This window comes from Ceratotherium simum, chromosome 14 (assembly GCF_057802395.1).
Source record: "Ceratotherium simum simum isolate JZ-2026a chromosome 14, ASM5780239v1, whole genome shotgun sequence".
NCBI lineage: Eukaryota > Metazoa > Chordata > Mammalia > Perissodactyla > Rhinocerotidae > Ceratotherium > Ceratotherium simum.
In genome coordinates, this window is record NC_141913.1 from 50,762,199 (window position 1) to 50,789,797 (window position 27,599).

Here is a 27,599-nt window from a genome sequence, read left to right on the forward strand (position 1 = left end):
CCAGGTGTTCAATATGTTCAAACACACCTGTCCCTCTGATAGGACATTCACCTTAGAGAACTTCAAACGGCCAGGATATTCCATTTTAGCTTTAAAACATACAATTAAGATGAAGGCAGGGTGGGCAAACGCTTGTAAGAATAATGTGTAAAGTCAGAAACAGTAGGTAAAGTAGAACCTTACTCCTGAAAGAGTCAGCTCGCCTGCCTCTGATCCCCAATTTCCGATCCAGAGCAGTGCTCTCTGCCCCTACTCTGTTCTCCAGCACTTGGCTCTCTTCACTTCTCTATGACTGACCGCGCTGACGCTCCTCTATGATAATTACATTTACACAAGCTAAAATGCCAATCCTTGAAGTTGAGGCTCTGCGGTATGTATTCCTCATTAGATGCCAAAATCGAGGAGGACTCGAACAAACAACGATAACAAAAATCAGTGACTTAATTAGAAAAGCATGCCTTTCCATAAATAAAAATACCAGTGGTACGCAACATATGAATATCAGTATATACTACATGAAAATACTATGCGAGGTTAAAATCAAATTAAGTAAAATTTCATGCCAAAATTTGATTCAATAAAAAAATATCTATTTTGACTATTTTGAATTGGATCTGTAGCTCATACACTACACACTTCTTTTAATTTGCTCTGTAAAGATCCTGAACGTAATTATGTTTTAATGACGTTATTTAAAACTTCCATGGTCATCACAAAAGGAAGCAGGGAGTGTCTTAGTCAGAGGCTTTATATTTCAGAGTAATGCGAGGAACTCTTTCAGATTCGCCCAACGAGCTGCTAACTCCCTCTATGAAGAGAGTAAGGTAAATATTTCTGAAACCCGCAACTTAAAGTCTTGCCAGACACTTTGAGTGAGAGAAGGAGAGATAGAGAGAGAGAGAGAGAAAGACCGCAACAGCTGCTTCTCTGTACCTGAAAGTCTGAACTCATCAGATAATATCAAATGGTTGTGTGGTCCTGTTCTCAGCTTCTCTATCTTATGGGTCGTCCACGGCTGACTTTATTTGGTGTCGTGCGGAGAATGGCACGCGCCCCCGTGCAGGGGATCAGGGACAAGTCCAACACTTCATATTCCATCTTAGAATAGATAAATAGCATTTGGGGAATTATGTACAAATCTAGATTCTATATTTGCAGTGTTGTTATTTAAGGCATTATGGGTTGGAGTATACTAATTTTTGAGATTAGAATTGAACTCTTTTAGTCACATAGTGAGGTGCTTGTCTGATTAAGGATTTATCAAAATTTTAAACCATGTTTTTAAAAGAAATGGAAAGATTTGAAGATACTTCTGTAGAGGAGTAACTCGATTTTTAGCATTACATTTGACTTATATGATAAGAATAAAAATTAAGCATGCTCAATAGTAGTTATTCATTTTTTCCCCAATATGTATATTTTAGTTCAGTAAATACAGGACGGTGTTTTTTTTTTTTCAAAACATACCATGAAATATGTTTACTTTTCCTTGTACAGACAAAATTATCCTAAGATTAGACAATATTTTAATCAAATATTTAAGTCACATAATTTATCACTCAGGTATGATAAGTTTAGGTTCAAGAAACATTATTGTAATTTTATGTTTTATTGAATGTGTTTTTCTGTTTTCTTACATTTTATTTAAAAATTATTTTTCTTGCTTTTTGTTAGACTTTTAAAAAAGTTTTAGTGAGAACACATTTATTCTTTTGTTTTGACATAAGTGGTATGTTGACTACAGGAAGGAGGAGGTAAAACATTTCTTGGATTGAAATATACTGAAAGTAAACAAATAGGTTGCAGGCTCCTATGGACTTTTAGATCCTCAAGCCTGATGTTTGGGATTTAAAAACCTTCGTGGATCTTTGTTAATTCATATTAACTTGAAAATTATAAACTAATTACATGTCGGTATATTAAGCTAAAATATTTATGTAAAGAACATAAGAATATGGTATATTTTTATTGAAGTGAAAAATTAACCTAAAGCTGAGTTCTTTCATGATTTGGAAAGAATTTCTTTCATTACTATGTCCAGACAATCACCTACTGGGTAGTATTGTACTGATGTCTTATTCTGTAGCTTAAGGTAATTTATTTTCCTTTTCAACTTCCTTTAGTTATTTAGCTGGGGCTCAAATGATTGGATACTTGTGGATGGCTTGTTTGAATTCAGTTTATTTTTGTTGGTGCTTGTTTATTTTTATTTTTTTTAAGTTGCTGTGGAAAGTAACAGGAGAAAGGAAAAGAAGAGTTTTGGTACTAATACTAATATTTATTCATCTGTCACCTGATGGGACGTTGGGGGTATAAAACAAGTAATTCTGCCTTAAATGTAGTTATCTATTTTCTAATGGGTTTCAGACTTGAGAAGAAAAGAATTTTGCTTTCATTTCTAGACCCTACAGTGCACCTGCATAGAGAAAGATAATAAAAACAATTATGTGAAGTGGAACATACTTTTTGGTATTTATCTTCAAAGTGCATGAACATGTCTGTACAAGAATGTTTTTAAGGATATATTATCTATATTTTGGGATAAAGGCCATTTATCATTTTAAAAGTCATTGCTTGGGAATTTATAGTGGTCTAGGAAGGTCTTGGCTCCTGTTCCTCCGTAATGATTATTTGTGTAGTATGGTTTCTGTGCCATAAAATTTCCCTAAGCCATAAAAATACATACTCAACTCCTTGAGTGAAGGAATCCTGGTGTAGCTTCTCTTCTCTTCAATATGATGGTAGTTTTGTGAAAAGTCACCAGGATGATTAAAAGATTAGAAAATGAAAATTTGTGATTATTTCTTAGAAAGTAATTTAAGAAATGATTTTTAAAAACATGAAAGGATTTTTCCTCCGGGGGTTAAATCATAAGACATAAATCGTAAAGCAACAGCAAGAATTGGGGCTTGACCCAAGAAAAATCTATTGAAAAGTATGTTTTTGTGTTTTGATATACGAAACTAGCAAGTAGCTTCCAGGCCCCATTGGACCATGCAGGCAGGTCCCCAAACAGGGTCATTTTTCAATCTCTCAGGTCTTATTTTAAAGATTCTAGGCCACATTATATCGAATATATTAAAATATAACCATAATCCTCCATTAAATATAACTTGCACTGTAAATATTTGGAAAGGATTATTGTGATTTTGCTTTTAGAGTTACTTTCCTAAGAGTGATTAATTTCATTTACTATGATTTTCGGCAATCAACATGAAGCCTTGGAAACTGTTTGAAGACAGAGAATCTAGCACACAATTTCTCCCTAAAATTAAGGAACTTCTTATGACAACTAAATTTAATATACAAATGAACTTATGCTTCAATTTAGTATATTTACTTATATACTCATTAATTTCAATCATCTTTTTTTCATATTTTAGAAGCAATGCTTATTTTTCAGATGTAAAATATGATTTTGAGCCCCTGAAAAGTTTGGGGGCTTTAGACACTGCCAGTATTGCTCACTGGATAAAGCCGCCCTGCATCTACCAGGTCCCATCCTGTGTCCTCCTCATCCTGCTAGGAGGGGTTTATCCTGTTGCTCCAATCACAGCTGCCACTGCTTTTCTCCTGGAGTACATGGGTTTGATATGAAATCAGTTTAAATTTTTCTGGATAACTATTAAAAGAACATAGATGTTCTTTCTTGGAGTAAACGGTGTGTGGAGTGTGAACAATTTTCTCACCCTGTATTCCTAGGGGTATAACTGAGAAGTGGGACCTAGAGTGAATTGAAAGTAGCCATTTATGACCTTAAAAAACAGCATCATTTATGGTCTCATGCCTCAGTGATGTTCTCAGGGCTTGGAATTCCAAAGTGCAGAATATGGGTTCCTCAGGAATACTCTGGAAATGTCCAATGTGTTGCCTTTTAGGACAGAACAGATTATTACCATTTTATAGAGAATAATGAATGTAGCAGCTTCAATTCATTGACCAGCTACAATGGATCAGGCATTATACTAGAGTTTTTTCCCGACTTTTTTTAAAACTCAAGTTCCCATTTGATAAAATAAAAGTTGAAAATGTATTTTAATGTCATTTGTAATTTTGAAAGGCGTTAAGTTTTTGTGACTTCAACAAAGTCAACACAGTGGCAATTTTAGAATTTTCTTTTTTCAAACCACATGTATCTCCCTCGTCCTGACCTTCTTCCTTTTTCACACCATGCCCTGACCTCCCGCCCCAAATGCCTGGATATTATGGTGTAGTCCTCTTATAGGGATAAGGGTGGAAGGATGCATGGTATTTTGTCCTGTAAATTGATCATCTCACCGAATAAGATGAATTGTAGAAGCTCAGAGAAGTGAAAGACTTGACCCAAGTCACACAACTATTAGCAACGGGGTTGGGATTAGGCTTGGGTCTTTTAAGAGTCCATGACTCTTGGAACCTGCCACACCATCAGGTGTGATACCATGGAATATTCTAGGGTAATAATGTGGAGTATCCATATTAACTCATGTAGTCTGGGACAACCCTAACTGTAGTGTTGGAATCAGTTTGGGTATTGTGGAGGGAGTCTGCAAAGAAATACCAAAGCAGATTCCTGAAGAATTCCATGGTGGTGGCCCATCTATATTTCAGAAAAAATATTATCAAGAATTTGAAGATAATCTCACTTTCATCCTGGATTCTAAATTTGCTATTATACCTTAGGTTCTCTAGTGAGAAATAGACCTCTGTGTCAGAGAGCCTTGTGCTTGTTCGTGATACATAATATGGTAATCCATTTTCCATTCCAAGAAAATCAGAAAATGGCCTGAAAAGAATAAATATATGTATAGGACCAAGGATGCATAGTACCTGACATGAGGACAGTCTGAAAAATGTTAGAATGTGTGATTACGCTAAAAATGTGCATGGAAGCTATGGCAAAGAGAAAGGGTTAGAAAATGATGTGTTAAATCTTCAAATTTTAACATTTTTATTAAATTACAGACAATTTAGAAAGCAAGGGCTATAGCCTCTTGAATAAACTGCCTAATATTATAATATTTATTTTACTTTAAACATCACTTTTGTGCAATTTCAACTTAGAAATCTGGGGTGATTTGAGAAATAGTAGGCCCCATAAGTGTGTCTGCTTAGGACTTGAAAACAGACCTATCAAAGACCACTGAAGACAGAAATGTCACATTAAGGAGAAGCAGGAATATGTCTTGGATACGAATATGAAAGCATAAACAGAAACACAGAAAGATGGCACCAAAGAATATCAATGTAAAAAAAAATGAGTGTATCATAATATCGTTGCCAGAGAGAGAGTTTTAGAGCGTTGGTAACAACAATACTGGAAAAAAGAAATTTTCTTTTTGTTCTAAATTATTTAATGGTTATATCCAAGGTTGAAGAAATGAAGCTTCAAATTTAAAATATAAATGAATATAAAAACCATAATGTTCACAGAAAATGTACTCGGAACTCATTTCATTTTCTTGTTGTTCTCCAGGCTGCACTCCATTTCACAATGGCTTCCCTTGCTGCAGCAAATGCAGAATTTTGCTTCAACCTGTTCAGAGAGATGGATAACAATCAAGGAACTGGAAATGTGTTCTTCTCCTCTCTGAGCATCTTCACTGCCTTGGCCATGGTCCGTTTGGGTGCACGAGGTGACTGTGCTTCTCAGATGGATAAGGTCAGTCTTGGTTGTGGACCACCCGTGGCTTCTGCAATTCATCATTAGGGCAAATTGTTTTCCCAAGAGAATATTTTACTGCAATGGTCCCATGCAAATGGAGACATCTCGGTGAACCCTCTTCAGGTGTGAAGGACGCAGACAGCAGGCAGCACTTGTTTTTGAGCTAGGACACAGTAGGAATGTTCCCAAAACTGCAGCTTTGTTTCTTCTCCTTAGTACAGTGGTTCTCGAAGTGTGTTTCCCAGACCGGCAGCATCAGCGTCACCTGGAGAACTTGTTAGAAATGCAAATGCTTGGGCTGGACCTCAGACCTACTGAATCAGAAACCATGGGGATGGGGCCTAGCAATCTGTGTTTTAATAAACTCTCCAGGTGCACACTAAAGTTGGAGAACCACTGCCTGAGTGGATACGGATGAGAAAGAAGAGGAGAAGGAGATCGCAACGAAGTCCTAGTTTAACCGTTGGTGACCTGGGCACAAACGACAAAAAGTACATTCCAGATAATAGCAGCCTACCTGAATGGTCATCACATTTCACCACCATCACCTTTAGAAAGTGCTTATTAACTCAGTCTTGTACACTGCACTGAGCCAGGCTGTACAGGGAAGTGAAATGGTCACGGTTTCCCTCCCTTCTCTCGGGAATTTGTCATCAAAATTCAGTAGCAGGTGAGATACCAGGTCCGGGCTGCCTGTGAATGCCTTGATGTCATCTCTTTCTGCCTACCGATTCCTCCCATTATTTTAGTTCATAAGCAAGTGCTGGAATGAGCCTGTCCCTGTTAAAACCTTTCACACCTAAGTACTTGTTGAAGATTATTTGTGCAGATAATTTAACCTAGAATAATTCATTTCTCTCTCTGGATAGCACAATGAATATTTGTTGCTGGGAACAACCACGGAGTCTAATGGCATTTGTCCAAGAGCTGGAGTGATTCACAGTACATTGACACTTCACTCTAATGAGATGATGATAAGAGCTGAGAACTTCATCGGTGTCGGACTCTGGGATAAGCTCTACAACTACTATCTTATTTGATGCTCACAATGACATGGGAGTAGATATTAATATCCTGCTTTTATGGAGGGATTGCCAGGGCATCTCTGTGCTACTAAATGGCAGAGCTGTGATTCAAACTCAGAGTAATCTTATTCTAAAGCAGGATTTCTCAACCTCAGCCCTGCTGACATTTTGGGCCAGATAATTCTTTGTTGTGAGGGGCTGATCTGTGCATCATAGGAGGCTTAGCGGCATCCCTGGTCTCTACTCAATAGACACCATTAGCACTCCTCTCCCCAGCGGTGACAATCCAAAGTGTCTCCAGACACTGCGAAATATCCCCCAGGAGGCAGAACCATCCCCTAGTTGAGAGCCATTTGCCTTAAAGCCCCAAACTGAAATGCAACCCAAAGTACGTTATTGTAAAGCTTCAGTTATTTTAAAGTCAATATTTTGATAAATAAATATAAAGCCTTTGGAAAAAAATCTTGCAACTAATAAAAGTTTCCATTTATTAATAAAAATACACAATGTTTTGCCATTTATTAATAAAAATACATAATGTTTTAGAACCAAATGAATCAACTTGGTGTCATGGAAATAGCACTCTGATCTAGAAGATCTAGAACTCTAACTAGAAGATTAGATCCAAATTCTGACCTTGGGAAAATTAGTTCATCTCTGTGGGCCTCTGTATCCTTACCTGTAAACCGAGGAGACCGATGTGATGGTATCCAGTTAAAAAATAGCTTTACAATTGTTCTGTTCAATATGTTAGACAGTGATGTGTAGGCTTTACACTTATGATGAAAGCTCACCTTTAACACAGCAGAAGACACAGCCATTTATTTTTGTGCTATTTCAGGCCAGGGACGTTCTCTGGGCTACTGCCTGGTATATCTCCTGAGGTTTCCTTGCCTGGATCCCTGGTGGACCAGGGTCAACAGCTCATGGGAGGTGGGTCTCAGAGGACTCAAAGAGCTGCTGTCCTCCCAGAGTCTGCTCTTTCATAGTCATTGCCCCATCAATGACTTTTATAATTCTTGCTGTCATAACCTCCTATAAGAAAGATACAAGAGGAAAAAATAACAACTATAGACACAAAAACTTGTGTTGTAATTTATTTGTACAAATTTTTAGTCCTCTGCAAAATAGCTTCTTGGAAATTAATTTCAGCCCACCTCACTGCAGTTAGCTTCTCTTTACAACATCTGACCCTTGACACCATGGGTCATGTATATTTTAGATAAATCCAGTTGCAATCAGTTTAGTTATAATTCATGGCATCCATCTATATGTCTTTTTTAAGTATCACCATGGCTCAATTGTCTTTTTTCTTTTTGATTTTCAAATGGTCACAGTTGGGCCAGTAAAAATCCCTTTAAACTTGTCGTTTTAAAACATTCTTTCTAGATGACTCTAAAATACCTTTGATTTTTTGACAAGATATTCTGGGACCTGTCTTGAATTTTCTTAGCTCAGGGAAGGTCAGCTACTCTCTACAAACCTCTGGTTCTTTTACTGGATGATAGTATCATTAAAGTCCAGAGTCAGCATGCAGGAGGTTCAATGGAGTTAAAAAGACATGGAAGCTGCTTGCCATTTCAGTGAAAAAGCCAGAAAAGTATATTTGTTGACAAGGTCATGTGTTCAGGTTCATATTTTTTCATTTAACTCTAATATTACTATGCTTTCTTATCTTGTTTTAATATAAAAGTTTTAAAAACTTACTTCCCTTTTTTTTGAGCTGCCTGCTCCTTTCTTTTCTCTCACGTGACATTACCATTGAAACAGAAAATATCACAAATTTTATCCTAAATCATGTGTTTATATTACAATATTATTTAAAATGTATAGAAATTTAAGTTTTCTAAAACACAATTGGGTTTTACCAAAAGCATTTCAAAAAATAATCATTATAATATGTTACTTATTGTACCGCTTCTATGAGAAGAAATAATACTTTCATAATTTGGCATGAATACATAGATAGAAGCCCACTAGCATGTAAATGATTCATAGCCTCTTTTTGCACCCTCTATCCAAATATCCTGAAATTTCTTACGTTGTATAGACCCATGGTTTTCCTTATTTGCTATCATTTGAATATATTACCAGTTATGAAAAAGAAAAAGAAATTCCGATTTTTCTATGTAGGGACATCAGGCAACCTGAAAGCATAGGACTGCTAGCATTTTGAATTGTGATAAATATGTCCTTTGAAATTTTATCTAATATTTACCGCATTTGAATATTCACTAGTATCATTATTCATCTTTGGTCATGGCAGTTTTATTGTTGAATGTATAATTTCTTAGAATTTTTTAAAATACAAAAATGTATACGTATCACCTCAATATTATACCTGTCCAGTTTACTAAAAGCCAATTAGGAATGTCAGAAAAGACAACCAAATCAATATCAAAATGGAGTAAAATGAGACATGATCAAAGAATAATGTTAAATATTTATACTTGTTAAAGCTTTCTTAAAAAAGTTAGGAAGAATGACTTTTAGAGATTTATATAATCTTTATGATACTGCTTGGGTTCCACATGAGTTAGCTCAGAAAAGGTATGAACATTTTTGTGTCTTGACACTTTGCCATGGTATTTTATATTTCTGGCACATCCATGTATTCCCAAATACCAATCTATCCATTAGTGACTTTAGGACTTTTTTTTTTTTTTTAAAAGAAACTACGGGAAATTTAAAGAGTTAGTCTGACTAGGAGGAATTTTGGCTAAAAAGAAGGGAAGATTTCTTTCTTCTTCCTAGGTTTCACGTTAATTACTAGGTTCTTTTTATGAGGTAGTGAGTAAGTAAAGGTTTAAAACTCTGAGGAGCAGACATGATTCAAAAAGTTTTTCCATGAAGCCATTTATATTTTACTCAAGATAACATTATGTAATAATCGATATGACTTCCCATGTTGTCTCAGCCTTCTTTTGGTTAAATCTTCCTCCCTGAACTGTTTCAAAGATCATAGAACTGGACCCTCCCACCCCCAACCCCTCATCTTAGGAAGGAAAGATACAAAGTTCCCAAAGACACAAAGAACCCAAGTTCAAGATCAGCGGACACAAGCTGGCCAGTGCTTCTCTCCCCTCCATCTCTTATGTGATGACTTCCATTTGCAACACTTCCTTTTTCATTTTGGGAGCACTGAGAAGTAAACTTGGTCTATTTTCTAATATAAATGTTACAAAGCAGCAAGAATGAAAAATCTGCAGTGAAATAGTCCAAAGTTATAAAGAATCATGCTTTTATTTCCTCCCTTTGTAATAACAAAATAAATAATTCCACGGAAATGGGAGGTCCTTGTTGAACCTTCTTCTCTTAGTCATAAGTTACCAACTCCATTGTTCACCAACAGAGGAGTCATAGTCCCAGTGAAATTGACCACAAGACTCTGAGACAGAATTGTTTAAAAGACCTTGGCATAGCCTACCCCTCAAGTCTAGCAATTGGGAAGAGATAAATACAATATTCTTTAAGGCATTGAAAATATTCTTGTTCAGCCCATGCAAAATGAGAAATGGGACTGATGTTCTTCATGCTCCACAACAGCATAGAACTAGGGTGAGGCAAATGACCCCCAGGCTGGTGGTGCCTTGTTGTCTGCAAAGACCCCACTTGGGAGTTTTAAATTGACTGTTAATTTGTATATCAAATTTACCTGTTAACTTTGCCTTATCTATCTCATAATAATTATTATTCCAGATTAAGAGAACATAGAAATTGAGGTAGGTTCCAATTCTCTGTGACCTGTTAAGACTAATAGTGACAATCATAGCCTTTATAACTTTTCATATCCTTTTCTGAGCTGTTCCATTTTCCCCTAGCCAATAAGATGGTGCTATTAATTAGGTGTGTGAAGCCTTGAAGTTGAAAGCCTCCACAGAGGCACTGATAGCAACATTGACCTATATCATTAAATTCCCACACATAATTTCTTTACCCAGTGTTGGAATGGTCCTTCACACCTTCTCCCTACCTCCACTCCCCACTAGGGATGTGGTTCATTTATAGCACATATGATCCCTTAAAGAAAAGCTACATCTTTCTACAGAAAATCTGACCAGTAAGATTCTAGGAGTCACGAACTGAGACTGTAGAACAAATCCACCATTGCTTGGGAGTTATTTAGATCTGTCATACAATTGGTTGGAGGAATATAAGTTAAATGAGTCCTTGGCTGTGTCTGTGTATTGTCCATCCACACCCAGGAGGCAGCACACACTGTTTGCCTCAGACAGTTGTGTAGATGATTATCACGTGTGTAATGCACTTTATCACTTCCTAGTAGAGGAGCTGTTGGCATTTCAGATCCCATAAACACAAGGACCTGGGGAAATTCTGATAAAGTGACATAGAAAATCAAGACTTGGGCACAGTAGCAATGATTAGACTATTGAGATTATGAAAGTCACACTGGAAAAGGAAAAACCTAAAACTGCTTAATTACAAATAATTGTAGGATCATAAATTATATCTCTTAAGTTACAATTTAGCTTCATATTTAGGATTTCCTAGATCTTCAATAATTGCTTCTCTCTTGTATGTCTTGGTGCCTATGTAGTTAGTCCTAATCTTGCCTCCCACTTGATTAAACCTAGTTTCCATTTTTTATTTGACTCTTTGAGATTCTTGTCTAGGTTTAATCAGTGAGTAATTATTAAATTGCTCCCCCAGAATGAGCAAACCAAAATAATTAAACACATTTCATTTTGTAGCCATTGGTTTATTAACTCTCCCAGTTTATGACACTCTCCCCAGTGAACAATCTAGGTCCTAACCAAGGCAATCAGGCAGCTGCACATTTCATTCCTGCCCTGTGTGCTAACAAACACACAACACAAGCATTACTAGTGAAGTCTTGACTCTGTTCAATGTCACCAGGTCCCTTCTTGCTTGGCGGGACCTGCTAACTGCTTTCCTTGTTTCCTGTTGGCAGGTGCTTCACTTGAATACCGTCTCAGGACATGGAGACTCTTCCAATACTCAGGTAAACACAAGTAATCTGTTGTTGGTAGAAAAGATTGTTGTAATCTGTTCTGGTAGAAAAAGGGAATGTGAGACTAAATTTTTAAAAAATTATTGTCTCACTGATATATTTAATTATGCTTTCTGTCCTTTTAAAGCAAAGGAACATGTCTCATTCAGATTTCCATATTGTGGATATTTCAAATACAAGTTTTGATAATTTACTTGTTAATTATTAATGTACCAATATTTTACTTGTGTGTTTACAGCCAACTTACATTGGTAAAATGAATTATTTAGTACACATATTAGGCAAATTCATTATCTTCTGTTAATAATTTTATTCTAAGGTTAATTATTTGTTTTAAAAAATCCTTTATTAACTTTGGTCACAGACACTATTATGAGAAACGGTAAGAAATTGTAGATGTACGTGGCATTGTTTGCTGCTTTTATAAGCATCATTATTTTTCAATTCTTTTATGGTATAATATACATGTTTTATTTCATGTGTAAATAAGAGTATGCATATCTTTGCAGTCCAAGAATAAATTTTTATAAATCTTTTTAATAACAGCCAGGACTCCAATCTCAACTGAAAAGAGTTCTCACCGATATAAACACATCTCACAAGGGTTATGAGCTCAGCATTGCCAATGGTCTTTTTGCGGAAAAAGTGTTTGACTTTCATGGGGTAAGTGCAGACTCCCGTGTTAGAAGGTTATTTCCACTCTGAACCCTAGTCTTGTTCAATCCATCATATGAATAAAGGCCTGTACCTTTCTACAGAGCCATTCAAAGGCGATTTTTTTTTTTCTTGTCACAACGAATCATGTTCCCAATTGTCTTCAATATCATCACCCTGTTTCCAAAATACAACTTTACTTCACCTGAGTGATCCACATATCAAGGTCACCAGACAGACAGGATCCAAAACAGAAGACAACCTGTGCCCTGGCAGTGATGGACAGTGGGATGGAAGGAGCAGACAGCCCATTTAGGGTTGTCCATGACTGGCAGAGGAAAAAGTCTATCCATTTTTCCTCTGAGCTTTGTGCCTACTGGGATAGTTTTGTGTTCCCAGTGCTGAGTTCTCTCTCTTTCCTCCCTTTTTTCTCAGCCAGGCCCTTTCCTCTCTCCTTCCAGGAGCTTCTTACTTACCTTCTCAATAAGAGAACTTATAAAAGAGTTTCTGGTCGGAGACATAGCCAGATAAGGTCAGCCATTGGCAGAGGAGTGACTTAGACTCAACACAGAGGTGGGGAATGGGTTCACTTGAGGTCAGCAGACTAATTTTCATTATTACTTGATGGTGTTTGCGTTATCAATTCACTCCTCATAGCATCTTGCTCCCCCTAAGACCAATGAAACCCAGAATGCACTCTATATGCTACTCTTCTCAACTCGTGGTTTGGTACCATCATTGCTGTGACAACCAGAAGCTGGTTAGTACTGTTCAGGCAGACACAGTGGCATGAGTCTCTGGGCATGTTTGCTCTCCCTTTTAATTTTCCACTTCCCAGACAACTACAAAACTCTTCCGCCTCTGTGACGTCTCTGAGCTAATCGCTTGCATCTCTGCCAGCTCTCTGGGTTCCACCCAACTGTTATAGTTTCCTCTGTCTGTCACCCATTCAAACTCTTTGCCCCTTTCCAGCCACTCCCAAATCCTTTGGCAGCCTGCCTATTGTGAAGCATTAGGCCACTTTGTTTTTAAATCTTCCCAAAAGAATCCTACACAAGCTTTATAGGGGCCATCCTGTATGTTCAGCCCCACGTTTTGTGTCTCTATTCCCGTGCATACTGCTGTGTCACTGAGGGACTGCCAACTCTTTTAAATTGGAAGTTGATGTGTCCATAATGCCACTATTTATAGCAGATTTCCATGTTCTTTTTTCTGGCACTCAGTGCAATGCACCCAGAAGCACAGTAAAGGTGAGATCCAATCAAAACATGCCATTTCTTTCCTCCCAAATATTTACAAGTACAATTAGTTATTCTAAAAAGTACTTTTGATTGAAATATAACACTTGTCAACTTTCAATCATTCAGATGAATACAAAGATAGATAATCTCCAAACTTTTTACATTTGTTTTGTAACCTTCGTTTTTACTTACTCTTAAATATAGAGGATTCTACTAGAATTGATGATGATAATAATAATAGTGTATAAATTGTCTTTACAAAAGTGGTATTGTAGAAGGCCCAACCATCATCTCTGATACCTTGTTCTCCCTCCTCCTCTCATCCATGCTAAATATGCCTTGGATTAGACTTCTGCAGATGTTACTCCATACTCTCCAATTCTTACCCATTTTGGGTAACTTCAGTGTCCCTGTGGATGACTCAACTTCCCTCCTTATAATTCCCTGACCCTCTCTTTACACCATTTTAGTAATTGATACCCAAGCCACACCCTGAAACTAACTGACACCCAGAACTTTTCTACTTCTGAAATCTGCACCTCTAGTTTACCATTTTGTGGCCACATCATCTCAACGCTTCTCCCTCTTTTATTATTTCATCCCTACTCTACCTGTTCTTTAACTACATTGAGTTATTCAATCTCTTGATCTCTCCATTTTTTCTTAACTATCAGCTCTTTCCTAGCTTTACTGCCATACCAAACTACCCTATACATCCATTGCTTAGTCACTCTCTTACCAACACCCTCCTTCCGCCAGCAAAGCCCTGAATCTGGATCAATGCATGACTTCCCTCAGCAGTTGTGTCTGGGTTACTATATGATACTTGTGGAAGGCCTACAAGTGTGCAGTTATCACTACAACATCATGGTCTCCCACCCCAGCTAAACTTTCTCAATGGTGTCCAACAGTCAGCTTTTGTGATCATAATTTCTCTCTCTCATTCCTCACAACAGTTACTGAAAGATCTACTTCTCAATTTCCCAACAACCCCTACTGCCACCATCAGTTTCAACTAGGTCTATGTCATGAGCTCTAGGTCCCTGATGCCTTAGGTTTGTCTAGTTGGTCCTGGAGCATGAGAGGGCCCAGTGCTGTGGGGGACAGAGTCAGGCCTGGAAGCCATGTGATTTAGTGGAAATGTCCCCCGCCCATTTTCTAGTGCACAGTCTGCCTCCAGGAGTCATCAGAATCAGACAGTAATGGGGTGTCAACTGCTATATTCGCCTGGGTGGGCAGATGTCTGGGTCACCCAGGACAGCCCAAGATCCTGGGTGACACCATTTTGCTCACCTAGACTGCTGCTCTGGGTGTCCAGGGGTGACTGGCCAGGAGGAAGGGGGCAGCTCTGCTCGCTGACCCACACACCCACTGCTCTTGGCCTGGCTAAGACCAGACACTGGGACGTGGTCTGAAATTTTCCAAATCATTTGTCACGTTTGCCTCAAGAATACGATTTCCAACTTGGGACAAGGACTTTCAATTTTTGAACTTTTTTGGGGGGGTATAAGAAACTAATTTAATACTGAAATAAAAGTACATGCTGTAATATACACAGAATGAATATTTTACTTCTGGATAGGCAATTAGATCTTCATAAAATATAATGGAAGAATTTTTCAGAGACAAAGCAACAATATGGTTCTTTCTTAAAGGTGAATAAATTATATAAATTCATGGAACAAATTGCATACAGAGAAAAAAATTGAACTTGAATTGTCTTGTACTAGTATTAGCTAACACCTCCATCAGATTCGATAGAAGCATCACAGGTATGGTTTTATTTTCATTGTGTTACCCTTATTGGGCCCTAGCAGGATTTTGATTTATCCCATTGCTGGTAATGTCATCTTTGATCACTTGATTAAAGTGAAGTCTGCTAGATTTCTCTGCTGTGAAGCTACTCTTTCCCTTTGTTATGAGGTATTTTGTGGGGAAGTGCTTTAAGGTTGTATAAATATCCCATTCTTGATCAAACTTATTTATTTACTTATTTATTTATGTCAATATGGACTCATGTTGTCCTATTTTAGTCAAAGGGTTATAATCCATCATTATTATTTTCATGACTAAATTATCCCTTCAATTTGGCTTCTCTGTTCATTTGACATGTCCCTCTCACTCTTTGAGCACTTTCTTATTTTCTGGCACCATAGGATGTTCCAATCTCATCTTCTTCTTTTCCTGCCCCAACCCAAGAATCAGCCATTTCTCCAGGAGCCCTAGTTCCTTTTTAGGAAAATACAAGCATATATTTATATCAATTTTCATCTCTTTATTATATGTAGTGAAAACTGTGAGTTCACACTGATATCTCCAATTCCAGTCGTGCACCACAGGGGTGGTTTTTTTTTTTCTCTCTTTCTATATTGGTAGCTCTGTTCTCTAACAATGAGAAATCTGGCTGCCATTATCCTTGTATGCTTACTTATTTGACCAATTCCCCTTTATGTAACCAATCTCCTATCACTGATCCTGTTGCCCCTCCAAGTGTGGGAACACCTTCCTCATCCTTTGTGAGAGACCTGCCCCTCCATACTAGGCTGTTCCTCCATGAGTATATATCCTCTATCCATGTAGTTTCCCACACCCCATGATGGTCTGCCCCTCCACAGGGATGTCCTTCTCACTCTTTTGGGCTTTGACATCCCATATGGATGCCTTCCTCATACTACTTAAGGTCTATCACCTGCGTGAAGCCACTCATCCTCAGGGATGCCTCTGGACTTTGCCTGAGCTCTGAATTCCAGAGCTGGGCCTGCCTGACAAGGAGATGTGCTTTTCATCTTCGGCCATTAATACTTTGTCTTGAATCACTCCTGGATGTGATTGGAGTGAGTGGTCTCCTCACTGTGGTGGGGCTCTGCCATCCAGTTCTGCCACTATGATCGTCTCTATCCTGAAATATTTACTTACCTAGGTTTGCCCCTCCTAATGGCTTTGATTCTGAATTGTTCAGGAAGGAAACGGAAGGGATAGGGGTAAATAAAGAGCCAGTTCTACCTTCTTAATATATCTCTAAATTTTGTTTCATCCTCCCCATTCCCCTACCATTCCTGCCACTACCTTAATTCAGGACCTCTTCATATCCCTCAGGATAAACTATAATGACCTTCTAACAAGTCCCTCTATCTCCAATCCATTTTTCCTCCTGATTCCAGAGTTATCTTTATGAAATACACATGTAATTGTATTACTCTCCTACTTGAATCCCTTCAATAACTCTCCTTAGAATACAATGAAAGCTTTCTAGCAAGGAAAACAAGACACTCATGCTCTTGCCTCTATCCTGCCTATGTTCTCCCATTTCCTCCTTTCACCGTGTGCTGTGGTCATCACAAATTCCTGTCGATTTTCTGAATGTGTCAAGATCCTCTTAATCTTCAGAGAGTACTTCTCCTTGGAGGGCTCACCTATTTTTGCTTGTCCTGGTCAACTTCACCTCTTCTTTTAAGACTCATTTCAAGCTCATCTCCACCAAGCTCATCTCCTCCAAGATGAATGCCACAGGCCTCTGTGTGCCTATGGCAGGCACTGTGGGTTGTAATTGACTTTTCCCTTAGATTGTCAGATTTTCTAGGGAAGTAGTAGCCATGGTCTTGACTTTGAAAGATAGTAGCAAATATTTGTTGACTAAATGAATTAATACTTTTTGGGAGTGGGGCACTTGGACTTCAGTTGTTATACTGGCCTTGTAATTTTGTAACACAGATCCATCTCTATGCCTCTGTAAAACTGGCCTCCTTCTCTGGCTTAGACACAATCAAAATAGATTACACTTCCCCAAAACATCACTTATCAGTCGTGGATAAATGCCTAAGAAAATACCATAAGTAAGAAATGCCAAGTGCTACCCTACAGGAGAAAGATAATTAGATAATCAATTTTTTAACAAGCTAAATTTCTTGGGGGCCAAAAATTCTTATGTCTTTAAGCCGAAAGTTCCCTCATCCTTTGACCACATGATGATGATGATGACAATGACATGGTGAACTTTATAAAGCAGTTAAATAGATAGGAAACTGAAGGTGAGCATGTACAATGCAGAGGTAGGACTTCACCCAGATGTTCTTACTGTAACTACTGCTCCTTCTACTCACTACAACTTGATGATCATCACATATTTTTAAAAGTGAGACAAGAGTCACATAGCCCCAAGCATCATGGTATAATAATGGTGCTCTGATTAGTGAAAGCTATTCATTCTTTAATTAAAACAAAACAAAACGTTTTTCTTCATCACAAGATAGGGAAATCTCAGCCCCCTTTCCTTATAATAATACACATAATCAACAGTCTTTAACTCAACCAAGTGACTGCATCAGTGCAGACCACAGAGAAGACTTCTGATGGGAAGAAAGGAGAACCACAGCCAGTAGATATCAAGGAATATCAGAGGAACACTCTTTCCCAACCTGAAATCCTGCAACACTACACGTTCTATAAATCAAGGGGTCTCCCACAATGACTGGATCACATATTCATTTCTTTGCCGCATTCAGGTGTAATGAAAAGAGTGCCAGGTTGGGTCAGGAGACCTGCTTCCTGTCACTTCGTAGCTCTGTGTCCTTCCATAATCAGTTGATATGTCTGGACCTGTTTCCTCATTGATAAAATGAGAGAATTGTACTGAATAGCCTCTATGGCTCTAAACTTTTATGGTTTAATTTGTAATTTTGAATCTTCAATGTGCATTGAAAATGGAAATTATGCATAGTATTGTCATGAGAGCTAAAACTAAAGTGCCACTAATGTGCCATCTTCATTCTATTCAACAACCATTTCCTGAGCACTGACTATGTGCAAAAACCACATACATGATAGGGTGGGGACACAGAGATGACTAATGAAGCCAATATTGACTTTACACTTAAAAACCAATAAATGTAATTCACTACATTGAGAGATTAAAGGAGAAAGAACTTGGTGTCAATCAATAGATGCAGAAAATAAAGCTCTTACAAAATAGAAAGGGAATTTTCTACATAAAATATTCTTGGTAAAATACCAAATGTTTTTTCCCTGACACCAGGAGCAAGACAAGGATATTTTCTGTAACATTTCAATAAACATTGCACTGGAGGTCATAACCAATATAAACATTCAATTGGAGGTCTCAGCAGGAAGAAAAATAAGCAAAATGTATTTGGATTGGGAAGGAGGAAATAAAAGTATCATTGTTCACAGGTAACAGTTGTATATCTAGAAAATCTAAAATATTTTATAAATAAATTATTAGATTTAATAATAAATTTAGCAAGGTTAACATATAAAACTCATTTGTATTTCTATGCATTATCTATAATTAAAAAATAAAATTTAAAATAATATCATCTACAGTGGCACTATAAAACATCAAATACCTAGAAATAAATATAAGATGTTCACACAAAAAAGTTGCTAAGAAAGAAAAGATTTTAAAAACAAAGGATATATATTGTTTATAGATAGAAGACTCAACATTATAAAAATATCTATTCTTCCCACATTTATTTATAGATTCAAGACAATTGATTTTGGAGAAATTGATGAGCTGGTTTTAAAATTTACATGGAAATGCAAAGAATACAGAGACATCAAGACAATCTTGAAGAAAAGGAAAAAAGTTGGAAGACTTACATTGTTAGATATCAAGGCTTAGAAACTACAATAATTAAGATTTGTGGGTATTTATACAACGATAGACAATAGATCAATGGAACACAGTAGAGAGTCCTGAAACAGATTCACACATAGAGACAATTGAATCATGATACAGGTGACTCTGCAGAGCAGTAAGGAAGGGATGATGTTTATAATAAATGGCATTGGTTCAACTGGCTATCTAGCTGAGTGTATCTTGACACCTATCTATATACAAAAATATCAATTTCAGTTGGATCATAGATGTAAATGTGAATGGTGAAACAATAAAGCTTTTAGAAAAAAAATATAGGTTGTTATCCTCATAATCTTGGATAAGCAGAGATTTCTTAATCTTCATTTTAGGATACATAGAGCACTAATCATAAAGGATAAAGCAGATTGCATGGACGGCATTAGACTTAAGAATTGCTTTTCATTAAAGGATATCATAAAAAGTAAAAAAGGCAAGTCACAATGGCAGAACATATTTGCAATACATATGAGTAATAAGGCACCGATATCGGAAATCAAAAACTCTTACAAACCAGTAAGAAAAACACAAACAGCCTAGCAGAAAATCTTAAATTGGCACTTTATAAAAGATCGTATTTAAATGGCCAATAAATGTGTGAAGAGACAGTAGATCTTAGTTTTATTTTTTGTCATTTAAGTTTCATGTCTCCTTTTAACGACATGGGCAACAGTGTTTTAAAGAATTCAGTAAGAAATACTAACTGGACTAAAAAAATAGTATACACACACGCACAAATGCCTAATGGCCCATAGGTCTCCTAGAGTTTTCTGGAAGTGCTGACACCCTGAATTCATCAACTTCTCTGGGCCAAAGACTGGTTCTTAAAACTACTCTTTGTAACCAGTGTCTGAGTGGAGGACTGGATGGATGGATTCATGGATGGATGGATGGGTGGATGAATGGATGGATGGACGAACTAATCAGAAGATGAAAAGAGCCTTATGCATGGAAATTACACACAAATTATTCTTTATAGAGTAATCTCATTGGGCAGACAGACAATGGCTAACTAGCCAATCCTCATTTTTAGGGTTGAAAATCCTATAAAATTGATCAGGATATCCTCTGATGATACATATGATATGTAATGAATCTTATTTTCCCCAATTAAGAAAATATTTCCCTAAAAATGTATACGTGTGTACATATTGTTTTGCTGATGTGTTGATATATCAGATTGCTATCATTTGTTTTTATTAAAAACAAATATTTCTTGAGCACCTATTATGTGCAAGGCAATGTGATAGGTGCTGGGGAGACAATAATAGCAAGGCATATGTGGTCCAGACTTCACAGAATTTGCTGGCTTGTGATGGGCTCAGAAAATCTCAAATGTAAGTAAGACGCATTATGATAACAGCTGGCGAGAAAATGAGGGTGAAGGGCCTGTTAGAGGACACAGGAGGGGCCTCAGGAAGATTTCTTTCAAGGAGAGGCATCTATGCTTGGAACTAGAAACGAATAAGACATAACCGTGAGAACCAGGGGGCATTCCCAGTAGAAAGAATGCTGCTCAAAGGCCTCCAGAGAGAGAGGACACATGGCACTTCGCAGGTGCTTCAGGTCGTAGGTATGGCCAGAGAGCAGAGTATGAAGGGGAAAGTGGCTAGAAATGAGGTGAATGGGGTGCAGGTCAGCAGAGCCTGGCAGGCCAGGCCCAGGAGCTTGGGGTCTATCTAAACTGCAAAGAGGAGTCTTGAGGGGTTCTCAGTAGGAAGGGGGTGACACAAGCAAGGGGGTCTAGTTAGGAGGCTATTAACGTATTTATGGTGAGAAAGCAGTTGTAAAGCAAGGAAGGAGGGCATTAGCCATAATCTCTATTAGTGTCCTCGAATCTATTTCCAATGAACCTGAAGTAAAACAGCATGCTTGCTATGCAAATCCAATTTCAAGTTCTCTAGCTCCCCTTCCAGGCACATTTCCATATTTCTAGCCATATTTTGTCATCTTTGAGGCAGGAATGAGTCCTTGAATAAGGTGATGGAGATGAAGAGACAAGTTCAAAAGATATTTCTTATATGTTTAGATAGTGGTGATTTGTAAATACAAGAACTGTATATTACTTATAGAACTGTATATGATTTATATTTATAGAACTATATTGAACATGCTGAAAGACTATACAATGCCAAAGTGGAACGGGTTGACTTCACAAATGATATAGAACATACCAGATATAAAATTAACAAATGGATTGAAAATGAGACACAAGGTGAGCGCAAGACTCTATTCTTCTACAAGATTTGTCAGTTAATTGTGAATGCTGAGAACTATCAAGTTCTCAGCTGGAGAACTTTTTGAGAACTCTCAAGTTGTCAAAAAGCTGGAAGTTTTTTGTAAGACATATGAGGACCAGCTCCTCCTAATCCAAAGTTGTGATTGCTGTCATTTAAAATTGCCTTAGTATTTGTCCACGATGTGCTTTTGAGTAATCTTAATGATTTGAATGCTTTATACCTTTCCAAATCTTGTCTGTTACATTATCTCATTTGACTGGGAAACAATCCTGCGGGACACATAGATTTTACTATGACCATTTCATAAATTAGTGACAAGCTGAGGTAATTTACCCAATCGACCTCAATATCATATACCTGATTAGTGACCAAAGACTAAGGGTGGTTTATAGGACATTATGTGCAGTGACTACAATGTAATATTTCATTCTAATGATAAATCTAATATTTTATTCTTCCTTCTTGGACTAAAGAATCTTATTAAAATTATAACATCCTACTGTCTTTAAAATATATTTTTATATCATTGCTTCTTCTTCTTTTTCTTCTTTTTTTATTTTGTGAGGAAGATTGGCCCTGAGCTAACATCTGCCAATCCTCCTCTTTTTGCTGAGGAGGACTGGCCCTGGGCTAACATCCATGCCCATCTTCCTCCACTTTATATGGGACGCCTGCCACAACATGGCCTGACAAGTGGTCCGTCGGTGAGCGCCCAGGATCCAAACCGGCGAACCCTGGGCCGCCACAGCGGAGCGCGCGCACTTAATTGCTTGCACCACGGGGCGGGCCCCTATCATTGCCTCTTCTAAATGATGCATAGCTTATCTTTCATTTTAAAATTCTCTTCATTTATCAAAATAATGTGTGTGGCAAAGGTAGTACCTTGCAGAAAAAGTATATCTCTTTATTGGTAAGTCTCTTTCACAACCAAAAATTGAATTCCAGCTAATATTCTGGTTTAGTATAAAACAAATAAGGAAATCTACTTGTTGTTGTTTTGTTAATCAGCTGATTCCAAAGCTAGTCATTTCTGTACCTAAGGCTTGGCCTTGATTTATACTCTGAACAATATATATGTATTTGCTGAGTCTGGCTCTGTCTCAAAAATATGAGGTTTGTGACTTGCTTTCTTAAATGCAAACATTCAACAGCATACAATTAGTCCTAAGAACAAGAATACAGTGTCTCAATTTTCTTTTTGTTCATTCATTCATCATTACGTCAGTAGAGGGTTACTTTGACCTTTAGCCACCACATTTTTCAAATATACTATGCATAAATCAAGAGAAATTATGCAATGACTTTTCTAATAACTGAAGGGAATTCTATTTAGTGTTTAGTATTTAAGGGTATCAGATTACTAATACCTTTCTCCATTGTATCTGTTATTTATTTCTCTTTTTTACCTTCTCATGCAAATCTGTGTATAATTATTCTCATGTTGATAAGTATATCTTCTTAATACTCATTTAGAGGAACGCTTCAAAATGCTACCAGCATTCCACAAACCCACAAGTCTTATCATCTCCCATGCTCCACACACTACCAGAGTTATCCTTTTGAAAGGCAAATTTGGTACATCATGACCGTGCTCTTTCTTGTCTTCCAATAAATTCTAAACATTTTCCATTGCCTTCAAGATAATCCAAAATTCTTACCAGACGTTCAAGGTTCTTCTTTATCCAGCCCCTGCCTCCAATCTTTCCAACCTTACTCTCCCTAATGCATCGGAAGCAGTTAGGGTTTCCCCAAACACGCTTTACTCATCCAGGCTTCCATGTCTTTGAATAAATAGTCTCAGCTTTATGGAAGTTCTCCCCACCTCCACATCTTGCCCTCAGCTCAAGCAGGGGGCCCAGTCAGAGTTGGGTGCCCCCAATTTGTGCTCCCACAGCACGCTGAGCACATGGCTGTGATACCAGTGTGCCACCACTGCTTTTGGTTGTTGCCTCCTCTGTGCTGGACTGTGAGCCCAATGATGGCATGGACTGTGTCTTGCATTGTTGTGATTCAAGTATCCAGAATAGTGCACAGCATCTAGCAAAAATCTTGTTAACACGAAATAAAAGAAGGAATTAGCCTTTTCAACGGAAGGGAGTTAAATTACATTTGGAGCCTTGTGGCCTCATTAATGCAGTAAAGGCAGTTTGGTGCCTACCAGCAGGAAAGTGCTCTGGGAATTGTCTTCCTGGGTTGGAATCCTGCTGCCATAACTTTCTTGTTGTGTGATGTTGCACAAATTGCTTAACCTCTCTGCGGCCCAGCTTCCTCAACAGGAGACAGAAACAATAATAGTGCCTACCTCACAGGGATTTTGTGAAGATTAAACCAAATATTGCATGTAAAGGATTTAGAAAATGTTGGACTGAGCAATTACTCATAGGTTATTACTAATATCGTTATTATGATTATAATCATTATATGACAAGAAAAATATGCTCTTCAAAAAAATTTTTTCATATACCTTAAAAAATTAACATCTTTTTCTCAATTTATTTTTCAAAAGGCAAAATCAAGAACACCTTTCGTGGAGGCAGCATAAGCTCCTCTGCTGTAATGGTGCTGGTGAATGCTGTATACTTCAAAGGCAAGTGGGAGTCGGCCTTCTCCAAGAATGACACTCGAAATTGCCGTTTCAAGTCTCCCAAGGTAGGGAAATCTATTTAATTTAGGAAGTTTTTTGTCAATAACCTTCCTTTGTGGAAACTGTGGTGTTTACATAGATAAACACTGGGGTCACCATTTCTTTACTCATTTCTAATATTGCATTACCAATACTGTATGATCAATTGCTTATAAAACAAACTTTCTATTTTCTTGCTAATGCAGGTTGTGAAATACAACTGGAGGTGTCCTACAAATTGATTTTTTTTTTTTTTGCTTGAGGAAGATCCGCCCTGAGCTAACATCTGTGCCAATCTTCCTCTATTTTGTATGTGGGTCACCGCCACAGCATGGCCACCGATGTGTGGTGTAGGTCCATATCTGGGAACCGAACCCTGGCCACCAAAGTGGAGTGCACCGAACTTAACCACTAAGCCCAGGGGCCGGTCCCTAAATTGATATTTTAAAAAATATATTCAAAATTGAGAAAAGTAATAGAGTATGAATTTATTTTAAGATGTTCTAGTTTGGAGCCTATAAGAAGACAATATGACAAAAGTGTACCTCTTATTTTCCATGATTCTAGAGTCTAGAGTCTAGATTCTAGTTAGAGTCATTTAATAGCAATGATTTTTCCTGAGTCAAAGCAAGGATGTGTTTCTTTTTACAAAGGAAAAAGTTATGTTTAATAGAGCTGTGCATTTCTAAGTATCAGTTGTATCTGTTTCTTCATTTAATTCTTTTTGATTTAAAAAATCTTAACTAATCTTCAGAAAACATATCTTGTTTTTTTACCAATTTGTGCATAGTACAGTGCATTAGTACAGTAGAGTGCATTAGTACAATAGAAACATCAAAGGCCTTGGAATCAGAAATGCTGTGTCTGGGTCCTTGCCTTGCCTCATAGAAGCTCTATGGTCTTAGGCAAGTTCACTTAACCACTGTAGACCTTCCTATCTTCACAAGTACAATACAGTGATTTCATTGATTCACCTCTAAAATTCCTTTCAATCACTCAGTCCTTTATGTTAAGGCAGAGAAATTCAGATTTAACTTTTAAACTTACTTTTATTTTTCAAGTGGAAAATACTATTGAAATGTTCTTTCTGCATTTTCCCACATCAGGAGTTTTAAACACAGGAGTTCTGAGAGCTGATAGGAATCACAGATCACTCAATGAGTGAGGAGATGAGAAATAAAAGGCCACCTAGGCAGGCTGCAGCCGCAGGTATGGTAATGCTTTGGGAGGAAGGAGAAGAGACTAGAAGAGGGACTGGGATGACTTTTAGGGTGGCTGCAGTGGCCTGGTGTGCAGCCAGCCCCAGCCCTGCTGTGTGTCTGTGACTGCAGGGTCCTAAGGAGAGCCTGATGGAGCAAGTTTATAACATAGGTGTCTCTGTGGAATAGAGAGAGGGGCACAAAAATATTTTGAAAATTGTCTATGAAAAAATAATAATATAATAAATCCTAATAAAATGCATTTCTGTCTTATAGAAATGTTATCTTTATAATTGGAATATATAGCATATTAGGTAGTACTAGAATTTTAGTGACTGAGGCTGGCATTGTTAACAGAGTTTGGAAGTGAGTTTTTGTCCTCACTCTTTCCTTCAGCTCTTCCTCCAGTAGATTGCATTTGTTGACTCGTTTCATATCAGTGAAGACAAAGCATGCTTGTCTCTTGCACTATTTATAGGGTTTTTCTCTCCTAAAGAAGTTTTTACTTTATTAATATATAATAGCTGTGTAAAATAATCTTCCTGCCTATATTACATGCCTTATAATATAGCTACGATATGTAGCTTATAATAGGCTATGGAATCTATATCACCAATGTCAGTTTGGTTCCATCACTTTAAAAATTAGTGAAATTACCTCTTTGCTAAGAAGTCAAGTTTCAGTCTTTCTCCAGCGTAAGCCAGCTGTGTGATTCTTCCCTTGCCCTAGTGTGGAAGTGAGATCTTGAGGCTGTGACATGCCAGCCCCTATTTGTACCAGGCTCAGTTCGGCTGACTTGTTTCACTAGGCAGGTACCTTCTTCCTTCGCTGCTCCATGTGTGTTCTTTCTGAGGTTTGGACTCTCAGTCAAAAAGGACAACCTTTGCAGAGGGAGAAGCACTTCTGGTTCAAGCACAAATAATTATCTAACTTCCCCCTGCAGAACTTTCTGTCCTAAAGAGAGATATGACAGGAGAGATGACAAGTTTGCAGAATCACCGTACCTTTTAGGAAAAAGATGGTTTATTACACCTCTGTGGTGTTCCCAAATCTACAAATGGTATCCTCAAGATAAGAGCTACTAGGTTGCTTTCAAGTTAATTTGAGGGATGTTGTCAAATATTTTGAAGGAATTTTTTTTTATTTTTAAAAGATCTCATTTTTAAATTTTGTAATTTTGATAATACTTGTTTGTACTTTATTTCTGATGAGAGAAAACATCTATAATATTCCTTTTTAATTGTAATGCTATTTAATAATTATTCATTACTTATTATGCAGACATTTTCAGATAAAACACTAAGTGCATGGCAATGTTCCGTGCTAGATGTGTTAACTCACATAATGCTTACAACAACACTATGGAGTAGACTATTGTTATCCCCATTATGTAGATGAGGAAATGGAGGCACGGAGAGGTGAGGTAGATGGCCCAAGGTCACAGAGATGGGGAGTTTTAAACTCAGGCAGTTAAACTCCAAGTCTGTGCTCTTACCACTAAGATGTGCACCAATGCAACCACAACTGGCAACATGTCAAGAAAAACCTACAAGATCAACTCAACAAAAACTGAAGCACTTTTCTTACTGTACTGGTCAGTAAGTGAAATAAGATGGGCTAATAAAAATTTTTTGGTGACTTGATTTTCAGTGTCCTGGAAAAACAGTCACCATGATGCATCAAGACGGGAAGTTCAATTTGTCTGTCATTCAGGACCCATCTATGAAGGTTCTTGAACTTAGATATCATGGTGGCATAAGGATGTACATAATGCTCCCTGAGAATGACCTATCCCAAGTAAGTCACTATTGTCACTTTCACAATTGGGGAAGACTTTTAGGATGCTGTTAATTATGTTTTCACCCTTCAACTTTAAGATTTCAGGCTGTTGGGCTATTAGAGACTTACCCACTTAGTCATTTATTTGAGAAATATCTAAGGAGTACCTGCTATGTGCCAGGCATCGTTATAGATGTTGAGATGGACTTACCTCAGCTTAGTATAATTTTAGTTGAATAGCTGTAAAATTGGCACCTTCTCAAATATCAGTTATGGAAGGAAAAGAGCATGAGTGTAGGCCTTCTTTTCCATTGGCTATGAAAACAATCTTTCATGTATTATTGAAATTTTGGTAGACTAATCATCTTCAAGGAAGAATAATATGATGGGGTTTTGAAGTCTAGGCCTTTGAGGATTAAAATGTGTGGCCTCCCTCTGTGCTGCTGTCTCTCTAGGAAAAGCAGAAATTGGGGACTGCCCTGTGACTGACGTAGCAGGAGCAACAGCCCAGCACAGTGCGATGGGCAGACAGAGGTGGCCATACA

At 37.6% G+C, this 27,599-nt stretch overlaps 1 protein-coding gene across 1 annotated transcript in view; it reads left to right on the forward strand.

Moving 5' to 3' along the window:
* Nucleotides 1-770: 770 nt before the first annotated feature.
* SERPINB7 (serpin family B member 7) overlaps nucleotides 771-27,599 on the forward strand; it is a 29,414-nt gene continuing 2,585 nt past the window's right edge. The window contains exons 1-7 of the mRNA XM_087438842.1: nucleotides 771-824; nucleotides 5,456-5,641; nucleotides 11,603-11,653; nucleotides 12,209-12,325; nucleotides 21,311-21,428; nucleotides 23,960-24,102; nucleotides 26,926-27,072. Of these exons, the coding sequence (XP_087294968.1) occupies nucleotides 5,474-5,641; nucleotides 11,603-11,653; nucleotides 12,209-12,325; nucleotides 21,311-21,428; nucleotides 23,960-24,102; nucleotides 26,926-27,072 (744 nt within the window). The 5' untranslated portion in view covers nucleotides 771-824; nucleotides 5,456-5,473. The remainder of the gene's footprint in view (nucleotides 825-5,455; nucleotides 5,642-11,602; nucleotides 11,654-12,208; nucleotides 12,326-21,310; nucleotides 21,429-23,959; nucleotides 24,103-26,925; nucleotides 27,073-27,599) is intronic.